The sequence below is a fragment of the Ornithorhynchus anatinus genome, chromosome 9 (assembly GCF_004115215.2).
Source record: "Ornithorhynchus anatinus isolate Pmale09 chromosome 9, mOrnAna1.pri.v4, whole genome shotgun sequence".
Lineage (NCBI taxonomy): Eukaryota > Metazoa > Chordata > Mammalia > Monotremata > Ornithorhynchidae > Ornithorhynchus > Ornithorhynchus anatinus.
The window spans coordinates 51995746-52012022 of NC_041736.1; the positions used below are offsets into that span (position 1 = coordinate 51995746).

Below are 16277 nucleotides of genomic sequence, written 5' to 3' on the forward strand. Positions count from 1 at the left end.
TAGTGCCTGCCACATAGTAAGTGCTTAACAAATACCATTAAAAAAAGAGCTCACAGTCAAGCTGGGGGATTTAATAATAATAATAATAATGTTGGTATTTGTTAAGTGCTTACTAGGTGCTGAGCACTGTTCTAAGCGCTGGGGGAGATACAGGGTAATCAGGTTGTCCCACGTGGGGCTCACACACTTTTAATCCCCATTTTACAGATGAGGTAACTGAGGCACAGAGAAGTTAAGTGACTTGCCCACAGTCACACAGCTGACAAATGGCAGACCCGGGAGTCGAACTCATGACCTCTGACTCCGAAGCCCAGGCTCTTTCCACTGAATCACGCTGCTTCTCCTATTTAGTAGTTTGAAGAAGAAGGCCAGAGAGAGAAATCTAGTAACCTACTCTAAACATGGGATTTGGAGTGAAATCAAACTTGAGGTCACCACAATATCAACACGAGCAAGCCTAATCCCTGGCATCCAATGTCTGTGGGAATTGCCCTGAACAGACTAAGGTAGCGGAGACAGCCTACAACAAACACTGTTCCCATTTCAGAGTGCACCTAGGGAAACCTGATATCAGTATGGCTGCCTGATGAAAAGACCGTCAGCATTTCTCCCCAGCCCCAAATCTTACTCCCTTTCCCTTCTGGCTGATGCTGATGAGATTTTGAGGAGTGAGTTCCTGCCTTCTGTTGATATTAAAGAAAGTAAAGGTGAAAGATACTTCTGCTTAAGCAAAAAGAGAAAGCGAAGTTGTCAACATTTTCTTTCAGAATGAGGACTAGAGTGACAACTGAGTCAATTCCTTGCTTTGCTGATGGCTGAAATGGCACCTCTTAGTAGATAAGAAGAATCAGCATATTAGTTGAAAAATAATGAGAACAGATAAGGATTGATGAGGTCCTCTAGGGCCAATGCGATGACGACCGCTTGAAGACATCATCATCATCATATAACCAAAATAAATCCAGCTATGTGGGCAAAAGCAGCTTTCAGGTGATCAAATAGACATGACAGAAATCTGTCATAGATTATCCTTCCAACCCTACCCCTTCATTTTTTCAATAGTGAAGCTGCAGACATCTCTGCCATTAAGAAACATAGTGTTTGAGGATTTATTTTCTTCAAATTGTCATTTCTTTTACATTGTAATATATAGCAGATCAGAACAGTCCTGATCGAAAATGGTGTACTTTTGAATTGCTGGCTGATACATCCGATTTTTAGTTCATTTTATCTTGTGGGCCCGGCTTTGAGCTCATGCATACAGTCTTTTGTCATCAATGTGTTGGTGATTTTTATTAGGTTTTTTATACCAAAAGAAGACTGAACACCAGTGAATTGAATAATGTAATGTGCCTGGATGAGGGGAATCAGAACCCTGAAACCAAATATAGGAATATCATTCAGATTATTTAATATTTTGACCTGAGGCCCCTAAGTGTGTGTTCATTCTGCAGATGAATAAACTGTTTCCAAGAGTTTTGGAAACTGCTGTGTCTAACAGTTTGTACTTAATTGAACAAGATAGTCTGTCATAAATATATGTAATAATAATAATGTTGGTATTTGTTAAGTCCTTACTATGTGCAGAGCACTGTTCTAAGCGCTGGCGTAGACACAGGGGAATCAGGTTGCCCCACGTGAGGCTCACAGTCTTCATCCCCATTTTACAGATGAGGTAACTGAGGCACAGAGAAGTTAAGTGACTTGCCCACAGTCACACAGCTGACAAGTGGCGGAGCTGGGATACGAACCCATGACCTCTGACTCCAAAGCCCGTGCTCTTTCCACTGAGCCATGCTGCTTCTCCGTGGCTTGCATTGCATTTTTTCATTATTTCTTTAGTTGATTATGGTTTTCTGTCTCAGCACGATTTGCAACTTCATGGCAAAACAAATTGACAATTTACACCAGAAAAAAATATAGTATGAGATAAATTATCTCTCATTTGGTTATAGATAATGAAGCATTTATTGAATACTAAGGGCAGTTTCTGGAACTATCCTGTTTCAAAAGAAAGCAGTAAAATGTATATTCGTAGATTGTGAACCCCTTGAGGGACAGGGTCTGTATATAATTCCTAGTTGGATATCCTTTCCCAGTGCGTAGTACAGTGCTCTGCATACAGTAAGCACTATTGCTACCTTCTAAACAACAAGCTTTAAAAATTATTCAGCAAGTGAAATTGTCTGAATTGTTCAGAAATCTAGTTTGACAGAAAGTAAACAGTTTTGCTGCCTCTCCTCTTCCCCATTAGAGTGTAAACTTCTTGTGGTTAAAAAAATCACATCACTTTGTTATTCAGTATGCCCCAAGAGCCTAGTCTGATCATCTCACAAAGCGTAGTACAATCATCCCACCAAATGGATGTTCAATAACAGATCCTACACCTACTGTACTTAAACAAAACATCTTTTCTGAAAAAGTGCATCTCTTCCTCCAATTAGGCAAATATGATATTTGTACAATTCATTTTAGTAAAAAAGTGCACTTTCTGTGGGTTTGTTTTGACATATAGTTTAGTTGTTTACTACAAATTATGCATATATGCTTATGCTGCTTGAAGATATAAATAAAACATGTTTTTACCTGCCACTTGAAATTTTCATCTAATTGTGTGTTGCCTCGTTATATAAGACTGTCTTCCTCATAGATTGTAAAATCCTCGAGGACAGGGCCTCATTTTTTTTATTTCAATTTCCCACAATTCCAGTACAGGGGAGGGTAAATAAAGGCTGTGAATGAATGAATGCCTAGGAAGGATGCAATAGATTAGCTCACATATATTCTCAGAGGAAGAGACACCATTTTAACAATGAGTTGGAGTAGAGAATTCCTGTCAGACTTCAAATGGGTCTTCAGTAATTCTGCAAGTGTCGCTAAGATCCGAGGTTTTAAAAGGACAGAGTGGAGGAGTGGTGGGAGTTACATAATCAACAGGGATCTTTTACAAATTGCCTTACATGAGTGCAGGCTCTCTTCCACAGTTAGTCAGTTGTACTTGACAGCTGTACCATATGAGAAATTTTAGTGGAACTCGTGGAGAGCTATAGGATGATAGAGCCCTAAGAGTAGTGTGACTTTTCCCCCTTTGCTCCTATTGTCTGCCAGAGTTTTGAATAACAAACAAGAGAAGTAAACAGAAGTCATACTTGTGAATTCCAGTGCTACAGTGGGTGGAGTCTAGTGGATGTTGTAATTCTCAAAATCATGCTAAAGTTATTTTTTTAATAGTATCTGTTAAGTGCTTGCTGTGTGCCAAGCACTGGTCTAAGTGCTGTAGTAGATAACAGGTGAATCAGGTTGGACAGGGTCTCTGTCCTAAAGGGGGTTTCACAGACTACATAGGAGGGAGAACAGTATTGGATCCTCATTTTACAGTTGAGGAAACTGAGGCAAAGAGAAGGTAAATGACTTGCCCAAGGCCCAGAGCAGGTAAGTAGAAGAGCCGGAATTAGAACCCAGGTCCTATGACTTCAGGCCTATGCTGCTTCTCACGCTGATTACAAGCAGAAACACGTTTTTCTTTCTTGAATTCGGGCCTGCACATATTCTATATGAACCATTCCTTATGGTACCTCCTTCCCAGTTGCCTCTTCCCAGCCAACTTCCACTCATTTCCGATCAATCAATCAACTCTATCCGGAGTTACTCTTCGGTAACTCTGTAAGCATTGCTTTCCCTAAAGCTCCTAACAGAAAGGTTCCACTAACAGATTTTATCGCCTTGGGGGATGGGTGAATTTTCTAAATATGTGAGCTTTCCATCATCCATCACTTTGGAACCCAGACTTTTCTTTCCCCAGGGCAAGTGTGCTCAATGTAACCTTCTTCTTAGAGCTCATCTCCTAGGGTCTTCTGGGTTTTCTGCTCCTCTTTGGTGAGTAGACCATAAGCCTTTCACCTTCCGTTACCTCCTCATCTTCCGTGACAGACTTAGGTGTCTCTGCTTTATTTCACTTAGCTGTTGCTTTCCCGGGGCTGTCCTAGTGCTTAATTTGCCCTGGGGGAGTCGCTGGAGCCCCGACTATACTGGCATCCCTGTCTGCCAAAATCAATCCACTCCGCCCTCAGTCTGGGGTGGATTTTGAGGAATGGATGGCTCTGGGACCAAAAGCTGCAGGCACTGCTAACAGCTCTAGCCTCAGGGAACTGTGACAGGACTTGGTCCTAGAAGGACTGTTGACTTTAAGCTAAGAGTGCGAACCTTAGCGCTTAGTACAGTGCTCTGTGTGCAGTAAACGCTCAATAGATACTATTGAGTGAATCTAAGAGATGCCTGGGCACTGTTCAAAGGTTCCGAGACTGCCGCGCAAGTCCCGTGACCCTACCCAGAGGTGTTGGTATTGAGCCCCTGGCAATCCACGGTACAGGCTCTCTATCCCCTTCTCTTCTGGGGTGTTGAGGGTGGAGAATCTGCTCTACTCTCACTAACCATTCTCGGTCACATTCGGGATTCAGGATTTAGAATTCACCCTAAATTGTTTGTGGAATTTTCAAATCCCGTGTGAGGAGAATTCCTCCCCATTTCAGGAAAGGAACAGTTAATCCCAGGGGAATTGAGAGAAGAACCATGCCTTCCGTAGGATTTCACAGTCTGGTACAGGACACCAGAAGAATGAACCCCCACTAAGGTGGGGGGAGGGGAGGGAGTTACTGCATCACATTGCATAAAAAAAGAAGTGTGGACCCTGGACCTTGCCTTTTTAGCCCCCCAGAAAATGACTTCTAAGCAGGTTTGGAGAAGCAATGCTGCCTTTCTTTTTCTCAAAGGGAGGTGTAGAAGCCACTCACTGGATGCCCACTGATTTTGGGAGGATGCATGTAGGAGATCCATTTTAAATTAACATTGTGGGCATAAAAGGATGGCTTGTATGATCCTTGGGCAGGGATCATGTTTACCAACTCTATTGTATTGCATTCATACATTCATTCATTCATTCAACTGTATTTATTGAGCACTTACTCTGTGCAGAGCACTGTACTAAGTGCTTAGGAGGCACAATTCAGCAACAAATAGAGACAGTAGGTAGGACGCGGGCCAGAGGTCGACAGCAGGACAGACGAGTACGAGGCACAGTGAGAATGTTGTACTCTTCCCTGTGCTCTGTGCACAGTGAGTAGTCAGTAAATGCCATTGATTGATTGATTGATGGCAGACTTGGAAATAAAACCTGAAAGATCTGTTCAAATTTAGACTCCCCTAAAGATCCTTGACAGAATAAGTTTTGGAACGGAACTTTAAATGTGAATCACAGTCTGGGTACTGTTTCATCTCTTCTTCAATAATTTCATTCATTCAGTCGTATTTTTTGAGTGCTTACTGTGTGCAGAGCACTGTACTAAGGACTTGGAAAGTACAATTCAGCAGTAAAGAGAGATAGTCTCTGCCCATAGCAGGCTTACAGTCTAGAAGGGGGGAAACAGACATCAAAACTGTCTCTACCCATGCACCTATGCAAGCTGCCCAAATTCCAAGGAGCTGGGGGCTCTTGTTACTTGATGTCCGGGCCTCAAAGATTTGGGTATTTTACCTAGTATTTGGCATTTATGTTCCAAACTTTAAACCAAGATCAATTAATTGTACTGAGCACTTACCCTATGCAGGGCACTGCGCTAAATGCTTGGAAAAGTACAAAACAACAGAGGTGGTAGACACAATCCCTGCCCACATGATACATTTGCTTATTGCTGTTGACATCTCTAATGTGACTGAAGACATTTTCACATCTTGCCGGTGGCATACTGTGTATTTATGTTTATGTAGTTGGCCCCAAGTTAGTGAATAAACCCTGTCGTTTAAACAAAAGCACTGAAGGCTGTAGCTGGTACTTAGGGGAGTAAATGAGTTGTCCTTAAGAGGAGCTAAGTGTGTGGGTTGGGTTGTAGTAGATCAGTAAGATAAGATAGGAGGGGAGCGCTGATTGAGTGCTTTAAAGTTGATGATAAGGATTTTGATGCAGAGGTGGATGGGTAACCATTGGAGATTTTTGAGGAATGGGGAGCTATGGATTGAATTTTTTATTTTTTTGGGGAAAGTGATATGGGAACAGTTAAATAAGGGCTGGAGAAGGGTAAAGCAGGAGACAAGGAGGTCAGTAAGGAGGCTGATGCAGGAGTTGAGGTGGATAAAAATGCTTGGATCAGGAGCATTAGAAGCAGCAAGGTGTAGTGAAAGAGTTGGGCCTGAGAATCAGAAGACCTGAGGTCTGATCCTGCTTTGCAATTGCTTGCTGTGTGACCTTGAGCTACTCACAACTTTTCTATGCCTGTTTTTACTGCAAAATAGGGATTAAATACCTGTTCTTCCTCTTACTTAGACTGTGAACCCCATGTGGGATTCAGAGACACTGTGTCCAACCTGATTAACTTGTATCTACCGCAGTGCTTAGAACAGTGCTTGAGATATAGTAAGCACCTAACAAATGTGGTAATAATAATCAGTCATATTTATTGAGCTCTTACTGTGTGCAGAGCACTAATACTAAGCTCTTGGCAGCAGTGTGGTGTAGTGGATAGAGCATGGGCCTGGGAATAAGAAGGGCCTGGGTTCAGATCCCTGCTCTGCCACTGGTCTGCTGCGTGACCTTGGGCAAGCCATGTAACTTCTTTCTGCCTCAGTTACCTCTTCTCTAAAATGAGGATTAAGACAGTGAGCCCCATGTGGATTAGGGACTGTATCCAAACTGATTACTTTGTGTCTACCCCAGTGATCAGAACAATGCTTGGCACATAGAAAGCACTTAACAAATAGCATCATCATCATCTTGAGAGAGTATAATATAACCATATAGAATAATACCAATAGCAACCTACCTCCAGTCTAAAGAGGACTAAAACCTCTGTAGCAAAAATGATATCAGAGTATTTAAGAGGCAATTAAGTATAAATCCATAAATAAATCATATTTATTGAGTACTTACTCCATGCAGAGCAATAGTAAGTTCATTCAGTCGTATTTATTAAGCACTTACTGTGTGCAGGGCACTGTACTAAGCATTTGCTAATAGTAAATGCCTGGAAGAATTCAGTATAACAGAGTCATTAGACTCATTCCCTGCCCAGAGCCCTCTTATAGTTTAGAGAGATAAATCGTCTAGATTCCTACAAGGCACAGTGAACATTGAACTTTTTTCTTCACATGGGGTCCAGGAGGTGTAATGGTTAAGATGGAACCCAAGATCCTTCACTAGCATTGTGAACTAAGCACACTGGCCTCTTCAATTTGTGTTTTCCTGATGGTGCACAAATGAAAAAGCACCACAACCTGAACTGCTAATTGCAAAAGTGGAAATAGACTGACACTGGCACCAGCCGGGCAGGCTAGGAAGAGAAGAAGGGTCAAACCTTGGGTCGGCTCCAGCACACTGAGTACTCCACATGGAGACAGAGACAGCACGGCTTCCAATGCCTGGTCACCGCCTTGCCTTTGTAAGGGTTCGTATGGGTAGGGCCCACAGTAGAAGGAAGAAATTTGACCACGAGAGTGGTTACTTCATCTGCTTGACAAGTGCAAAACTTACTTTTACAAAGTGGAGTTTAAAAAAACCATTCTATCATGGGGATGGGAAAGCCCCTCATGAGACAGATTTCATTTTCACTCATTAATGAAGGAGGCACTAAATTAACCCTAGTTACCACCCTATGGTTTGGCTTTACCACCAGGACCATAGGTCTTTACACCCCTTTGCTTTTCCCTTTTACTTAGTCTCATTCTGAGCAGGCGAAGAAAACCTCACACCCTTAAAAGGCACTATCTCGATGACCTGGGGACAGGAATCAAGCCAGAACACTGAAAGCGATCCAATCAATTTCATTTTATTGATAAATGGAAAAATGGCTTTAATTACATGCTCCTTCAGGAAAATAAAAAGGAGAAAAATCCTAAGGTAAGGTTCTGTTTTGTATTTTTTAAATTCAGCTGTGCGTTGTTTACCTGTTAAACCAGTATTTTTGATTACTCACAGAGCGGGTATACTGAAAACCTTTAGCCCTGGTGGGTATTTGTACTACAGCATATTTAATAACCATACAACAATTCAAGAATTGTACAGCAGACTCCCCTCCCTGTCTGAGTGCTGCAGGCACCAGTGTGTCTCCATTGGCAAACCCCTAAACACACAGTTCAGCCAAAACTGGTTTAATGATAGTCTACCAAATCTTGACAGGAGTTTTTTTTTTAAAGATCTTTATTTTCTTGGGATTTTTTTTTTAAATTCTCCCCGTCTTTTGAAAAGCTGCCACTGTAAAATACGAAGCAAATTAAAAATAAATTGCTGTAAATCGTTTAACAGGCTTGATGAGACAAAGACTGGTGTGTTGAAGTGGCTGCAGGGAGTTCTGCGGCTGCTTTTGTATGATTTCAGAGGTGAATTTAGATGGCTGGAAGATAGATGGGTGCCAGATGCAGTTTGACATAGATTCAGGCAGCTGCTTCTGTGCTAGGTTTCATTAGCTGGTGAGCTAGCCAGCAGAAGAACTAGTAAGGCTCCAAATGCTGAAATGACAGCAAGAACAGTGAACAGTACAATATTCACTAAGTGATTTTAATCTAGCAGATGAAATGACACCCAATCAGTTACTAGGCTTTAAAATTCAAAAAACATAAATCCATTAATGGGGCTAAACATACCCATGGTGTGTTATTTATTTTTAAGTGGTAAATGCTTTTCTGTCCTTTTTTTTTAAAAAAAAATTCCAGTACTACAATCCAAACTTAAATGCTGAGATAATTTTCACATTGAAAAATTTACTATGCTTTCCCATATGAGAGCTTAATAAATACTGACACTAACCATAAACTAATACTTGCTAAATAGAGCACCTCTGTGTGTGTGTGTATATGTATGTATGTACATGTGCGGGTATACATATTTCATATATACATATCTCTATATATGTACAGTTATCTTCACATTCTGATGCTCTTTTAGCGGAGACACGCAATACCTCTGGGGCAAACAAATCATTCAAAACATTTCTAAATGTAGAAGGCCAGTCAGTTGCATGCTTCCCATCCTTAGCTGTGTGAGCTCGTTGTGGGCAGGGATTGTCACTCTTTATTGCTGTATTGCACTTTCCCAAGCACTTAGTGCAGTGCTCTGCACACAGTAAGCGCTTAATAAATACGATTGAATGAATGAATGAATGTTAGCATCATCCCTTTCCCAGAGATGATCCTACTACATTCCCCTGCATCTACCCCAGCACTTAGAACAGTGCTCTGCAGTAGTAAGCGCTTAACAAATACCAACGTTAGTATTACTGTGGGCCTCTGTTATAAAAGTGACTTTGGCTGTGTCCTTAGAATTCAGACAAATCTTTACATCATCTTTTGGGGACTAAAGTGAGATGGGCTGGGGACAGAGTTGGTATACTGCTGGAGAGAGTTGGCCTGCTTCCCCTAAATTCCTACGATCTTGCATCTCAATTTCTGCGTAAGTAGTGTAGTGCATCCTGCCTCTGTTGGAGACTCAAATGATGGCTATGAGTTTTTAATAACCCTCCCTCCCACCTCAGACAATTTGGTATAACTGATTGGGATGAAAGCAATCTTGAGATTCCTGTCTGCAGTTCTTCAGTGAAAGAAGTGCAGCTCCTCATTCTTGATTTGAGCTAAGGTGATTTCTATAACAAGAAAGGGCGCCTTTATTTAGCATGTTTAAAGATGTCTCACTTACATCACTTTTCTGACAAGCGTGTTGTGATCTAATCAAATGGTGATGCATGCCATTTTATGCAGAGTAATTTTCTAAAAAGAGTTAACTGAAAATAACAATTAATTATGTGGCTATTTACAGTCCAGTTTTGAAAGCTGAAAATCCACTACTAGTCACTGGCTTTTTTCTCAGTGGGTCTTGGGAATTGAAAGTCCTGCTTATAACAGCTATAAGTCCCATAGTGTATTCCTCTCTTTGTCACTTTCCAGTGTGTTCAGCTCCTGTAAAATGGCCAAGTGTTTTTGTCTCTGCATGGAGGAAAGAGTAGACTCTGTTGCATTTTGATGTTTTTAGTATTGCTTAGTAATAACACTTTGATATTAACTGTTTGGTATTTTTTAAATCACAAATCTTGGCTAAAGTTTACGGGGTTCTGATTGGGTTTCAGACGTTACATGGCTTTAAGGATTGAGCAAATGAAAATGGCTTAGCAATCAGAGGTTGGTCCTGCAGAAAGCACAGAGAAGTCTAAAACTCTTACAGGATTGTTATCCTTGCTCTGGAGGCCTGGATCTTCTCCTGATAATTTAGCCCTCCATGAATTGGAAATTTTCTTTGAATTCAGAGGATGCCTGCTGACAATGGGGAGTAATGTAGGCCTAGGAACCCTGAACCCATCTCCTCTGGGGATTGTTTTATGACAGTGACAGAGCCATACTCCTCCATTGTTTAAGCATTTCTCTTGGACACAACCCTGATCATCTGGCCATGTTTAACTAAGCACAGATACAATTTTTTTTTTCAGTTTCAGCATGCTGCCATAGGAACAGATCCATGAGTTGCAAGTCTTGTTTTGAGGATTAAATATTGGGCTAACAAACATGGGGCCCATTTGATTCACTCAATCGGCATGATTTTAAGCCTCACTTCTTTCAGATTTTGATGGTATTGAAGTATAGGATTTCTAAGCTGTAAAGAGAGTTCACCCTCCTCCAGAGGATTTTATGGGTATTTCAACAAAAAAAATTCCTGCCTTCTCTCTACCTCAAAGGAATGCTGTGAGGATAAATGAATGAAATATATATGTGAGGTCATATATGTGAAAGACATATGTATGATAGTTTTTCGGAGGAAAGGTGCGATATTCGGAACATCATTGTTGTTATTAACATTAGTTACTGTTGCTGAGAAGCAGCATGGCCTAGTGGAAAGAGCAGAGCCCTGGGAGTCAGGGGACCTGAGTTCTAATCTCAGCTCTGCCAATTGCTTACTGTGTGACCTGGGGCAAACCACTTAATTTCTCTTTGCCTCAGTTTCCCCAACTGGAAAAGGAGGATCAAATGCCCCTCCTGTTAAGACTATGAGCCCCATGTGGGACAGGGACTGTTGTGGGACAGGGACTGTGTCCAACCTGATTTACTTGTATTTTACCCAGTGCTTAGAGCAGTGCTTGACACATAGTCGGTGCCTAATAAATGTAGCAATAATAATAATAACAGTGATAATAGACTACAAAGTGAGAATTGCTGCAGAAATTTCAATGGTTTATTACTTGTGAATCCTTTTAGAAACAAGGTTTAGTCAAACCTGCTCCACAACATAAATTTGTGTCAAGCTCCCTTTCCATATAGGATAGGGGATTTTTGTCACCCCAACCAAGATAGTGCAGTTGTAGCCAAAAGGAACTACCATTTGCACGTGGCTTCAAGATTAGGTATAACTTGAGAGCAAGAAGAGCTCTAAAGACCGGGGGGAAGAGACTTATCCTTTAGAACTTGAAGCATTTTTGGAATCTGAAGCTTTCTCCCCCTCCTTTTACCTTCTTCAAATCCCTAGTGATATTTTTGGATGGAAGAAATTTACGTAATCTACCTAGACCTTTATAGCAAAGAAGAGGGAAGAGGAGATGTTGGGGGGGGGGCGGTGAGGGTTCTGGTTGCTTGTTCTTTGGCACTGAGACCTGCCACCACTTCTAGAAAAGTGAAGGAGGCCTTCAGTCCTTATTTTAGGTTTGTGAATGGGGGGGAAACAGAGATATTTGCATGTCTTGTTCAGGATTTGCTTGCTTTGGATAAGGAGATGGAAAATGTCAGAAATAATTACAGGGTAGTGGTATAAGCCCTGCATCATTTATTGGTCTAAACATCTTAAGTCATTGTGTGGGCCTTTTTTCATTTGGGAGACAGGTGTGTTTTTAATGTCAGTCACATAATGCGATTTAGCAAATAAAAAGCATGTTCACTTTGGATCAAACTGGCCTGATGTCTTAAATGAATGGAATTTTGCTTAATCTGTAGTGAACTGTAATCTATGTCACAGATTTACCACATATGAGCCGTTATAGTTGGCAGCCCCTCGTTAGGCCTGCAGTTGAGCTAGTACCAATCAATGGTGTTTATTTATTGAGTGTGCAGAGCACTGTAGTAAACCCCTGGAGAGTGGAATGTAACAGACTGGGTAGACGTGTTCCCTGCCCACGAGGAGCTTACAGTCTAGAGCTTGTAGAGAGTTGTACTCCTCCTAGCCCTTTGACCTGATCAGAGCAGTCAAGTTAAGTAATAAAGCTGGAGCTGTTAGAGGGTTAGAGAAGATGAATCTAACTTAATGGATGGCCGTATGAACCAAGGAAAATTGATTTTTAACCTTTTCAGATAAATGAGCGTACATAATTAGCAGAATAGAAAATGGCCGTTCGATTTCTCTGACAGGCACTTGTATATATGTAGCAAAATGTTGTTTTGAGTTACAATAACCTTATAATAAGAAAGATTTCCAATTTCATGTATTTTGTAATCTCGGTCTTTGATTCATTGCAGTCCCACTGCATGCCTCCTCTTCTGGCTGGTAGGAGGATGGTTTGGAGGTGGATGACTCTGTTTTGTTGAAGCTAAAGTTAATGCCTAATGGGGGCAGAAGAAACTGGATCTAAATTATACAGCTACTGAAGGCATGTATACAGTGGATACATCACTTCTGTGCACGATTGTAGCATAAGATGAATCACAGCCATTTTAAGCTCTGTTTGTGTCATCAGTTCACGTGGGTTGAAACATCACTGAAAGATAGTACTACTTTTTTTTCCTAAAAAAGTAAGATACACCCCTGAAATGACTGCAGTATTTCAAATAGCACCCAGCTGCTCGTAAACTCTGTACATTTGATATGTTTTTTTCTTCCCTTTGAGAGAGCAAAAGTCAGGACCTATCATTATAATAGCAACTACTAATGCTTTTGTTCACTAGCAAAGACCATATTAGCATTTCCATTCTTGTGCTCCTTCCCCCCTCCCCCCAGCACCCTCCACCCCAAGCATTTAAGATTCAGCCATAAAATTTCACTCTGAGCTAAAGCTCAGTGTAGGGATGCTTAGCTTGGGTACAAAGACTTGTTTACTATTTTAAATATTAGGTTTTTGCATATTTTATAGCTGAGGTAAAAATAATTTACTGAGTACAGTGGACTTCCAAACAAATCAACACGAGTGGTTCAAACTGAGTACGTTTTCAGAAATTTATTTGGCATGTAGTCTAAGATTTGATGTTATTGATTGAGTTTATATTTAAAATAACTCAGATAAGAGGTGCCCACTGCGTGGCTCAGTGGAAAGAGCCTGGGCTTCGGAGTCAGAGGTCATGGGTTCGACTCCCGGCTCCGCCACTTGTCAGCTGTGTGACTGTGGGCAAGTCACTTAACTTCTCTGTGCCTCAGTTACCTCATCTGTAAAATGGGGATTAACTGTGAGCCTCACGTGGGACAACCTGATGACCCTGTATCTACCTCAGCCCTTAGAACAGTGCTGTGCACATAGTAAGCACTTAACAAATACCAACATTATTATTATTTAGACACACGACAGCCCTCTTCAAAGTGGCTTTGAAAACATCTGTAAATACATGTTTTTGCTCTTCTTTCCAAAGATGTTTTTACTGTTGGACTTTTCTTCTTCTCAAGTCTTTGCCTGCATGAATTTATAGCTTGTATGGCACTATCCACTACCCTTGACTGAACCTCTCTGATCTAGTGGTATACATCAAGAAATAGCTGCTAAAGACTGAAAAAGAACTGTTGCATGCTGCTGCAAGCCAAAGGAATGACGATCGCGAGCTGCGGTGCAATGAGAGGAGAGTGGATAAGTAGAAGGGAACAACTCATCGAGTGATTTAAAGACACTGGGCAGGATTTTATGTTTGATAAGGAGCAGAATTGGCAACAGTTGGAGGTTTTTGAGGAATAAGAAGACATTTGTAGTTCACCATTTTAAAGGAATGATTTGGGCAGTACAGTGAAATTTGGACTAGAGAGAGCAGAGAATGAAGTCTGAAAATAAGCCACTGAGGCAGTAGTGGATGAAGGTCATATGCATCCAGGATTTAGGATAATTGTGTTTTTACATCTCAATAGGTTTAGAGCAGAGTCATAACCCCAAATGTTAAATGTCAGGAACCGACAAGTTCAAATCCCAACTCCAACAACCAAGTGGCTAGTTGATCTTCTGTAATGGCTAGATGATCTTTTGTAACTCTTCTAACCTACTTATACCCTGGTCACCTGGTTCATTAAATAGAAGAATAATATCAAAGTATGGATTAATTTATCGATGATTTTAAAGTGCCTTTAAAACACATAAAATATCATCCTCCTGTCTTTCATTATTTTTCATTTTATATGTCTCTTATGTGTCCCTTCTCCCCTTCTTCTTAGGCCAGAGACTGTGCCCATATCTCATCCATGTGCTTCTTTCCCTTGCTCAGTATGGTGCTTTGTACACAGTAGTTGGCTATTAAATATTACTACTAAAGTGGGCTATGGATATCAGGTTTGCAACTGAAAATGAATACTTACTCTTGGATTTGTGGAGGTTGAAATCTTACTTTCCTCTCTCAATGGCATTCTTATTTCTATTCAAAACTACATTGATAGAAAATGCCAGCTAGCTATACCTACAGAATAATAATAATAATAGTAATAATAATGGTATTTGTTAAGTGCTTACTATGTGCAAAGCACTGTTCTAAGCACTGGAAGCGCAGGGGTAGATAACAGGTAATCAGGTTGTCCCACATGGGGTTCACAGTCTTAATCCCCATTTTAGAGATGAGGTAACTGAGGCACAGAGAAGTGAAGTGACTTGCCCGAAGTCACACAGCTGACAAGTGGCGGAGCGGTATTAGAACTCACAACCTCTGACTCCCAAGCCCGTTCTCTTTCCACTAAGCCACATTCCTTCTACACATTCAGGACACATTCCCTCACTTTGAAGCGTTAAGGATACGTTGTGGGTTTCTCTGTGATCAGACAGTGGGTGACCCTCAAAACATCACAAAGTTTTTTTCATATTAAATTACTAACCCACTAGACGGTAAACTCCTTGTAGACAGGGATTGTGTCTACCAACCCTATCGAACTCTCCAAAGCACTTAGTATAAAGCTCTACATAGAGTAAGTGCTCGATAAATACTATTAAGTGAACAATCTTAAGAATCAGAAGAAAAATGTCCTGGTCCAGTCATAGAATTTATGCTCTATAGAGAGTTTGTTAATACATCCAGTTATGTCATAGTGCCTGTCACCACTCTATGTTTTGGCTAGACTTAGAAATTAAGGAATATTCACCCAATGGCATGAGCCTTTGTAGATATGGCATGCCTCAGTGTCCCAAGAAACAGCTTGTCACTTGAGCGCAGTGTTACAAAGGATCAGCAGTGTGACAACGCAAATTTTCCTGAATGCAGAGTGGTTTGTGAGAAGAAAAATTTTGTTAGAGGATAAGTGGGCGTACCTTGTATTTTAATTAGACATGGCACTTTAGTAGTTTGGGGAGGACTTGGACATCACTGATATATTAGAAAACTTTTGTAAATGAATATAAATCCAGACCAAGTCATGGAATCTCTTCAAAATGCATTACTTTTTAAAGCTACCACATTTAGATAGATTTGGTTCAAAGTTTTCTCAATCTTGAAACTTTCTGTGTAATTTATGTTTTTCAAAGAACTATGGTGATTTTTAAAGAAAGTTTTTTTAATGCAAGTCTAAACAGTAGGGAAACTAAGAAAAGTCCTAGTCATCATGAGTACGTAAAAGGTCTGCTGAAGACTTGGTGACCTTAATTTTTTCCTCTTGCCTTATTCCTTGGTATGGGCAGGGAGGTGTATCTGCTAATTCTGTTGCATTGTACTCTCCCCAGTGCTTAGTACAGTGCTCTATTCATAGTAAGTACTCAATAAATGAAATTGATTCATTGATACCTATTTTGATTCCAAAAAGCCTCATTTCACTGGTACAAAGGACGATAAATTTTTTACCTCGAATACCTTACCTTCTGACCTAGATTAGAGAAAAATCTCCTTTCCCCTCTGAAGAAGGTTGTCCAGTCCAGAAATTAGTGATTTAAAATATGAATTCGTTATTATAATAAAAATGGGTTGTAGATTGAGATTTAAATAGAGGAATGTCTCTTGGATGATTTCTTGGTGCATTTTTCTGTTTCATCTCTGGCTGAAGAGAAAAGTGAAAGGGGCAAAAGGATTTTCTGAAAGTAATATTTCAGGAGAAGAATCTATTTTGGGCTTGGAACTGTAAGAAGCAAACCTAAAACTACTGCCCACCAAGTGTTAGCAGA

General features: G+C 40.6%; 1 protein-coding gene across 2 annotated transcripts in view; it reads left to right on the plus strand.

The window, feature by feature from the left end:
• Positions 1-16277, plus strand: part of SERTAD2 (SERTA domain containing 2) — a 115090-nt gene that overhangs the window by 53058 nt on the left and 45755 nt on the right. The window contains exon 1 of one of the 2 annotated variants that reach the window (XM_029072116.2): positions 7730-7885. The exons of the other annotated variant lie outside the window; for it this stretch is intronic. Within the exon in view, the coding sequence (XP_028927949.2) occupies positions 7758-7885 (128 nt within the window). The 5' untranslated portion in view covers positions 7730-7757. Of the gene's footprint in view, positions 1-7729; positions 7886-16277 lie in introns of those variants that run through there. 2 annotated transcript variants of the gene reach the window in all.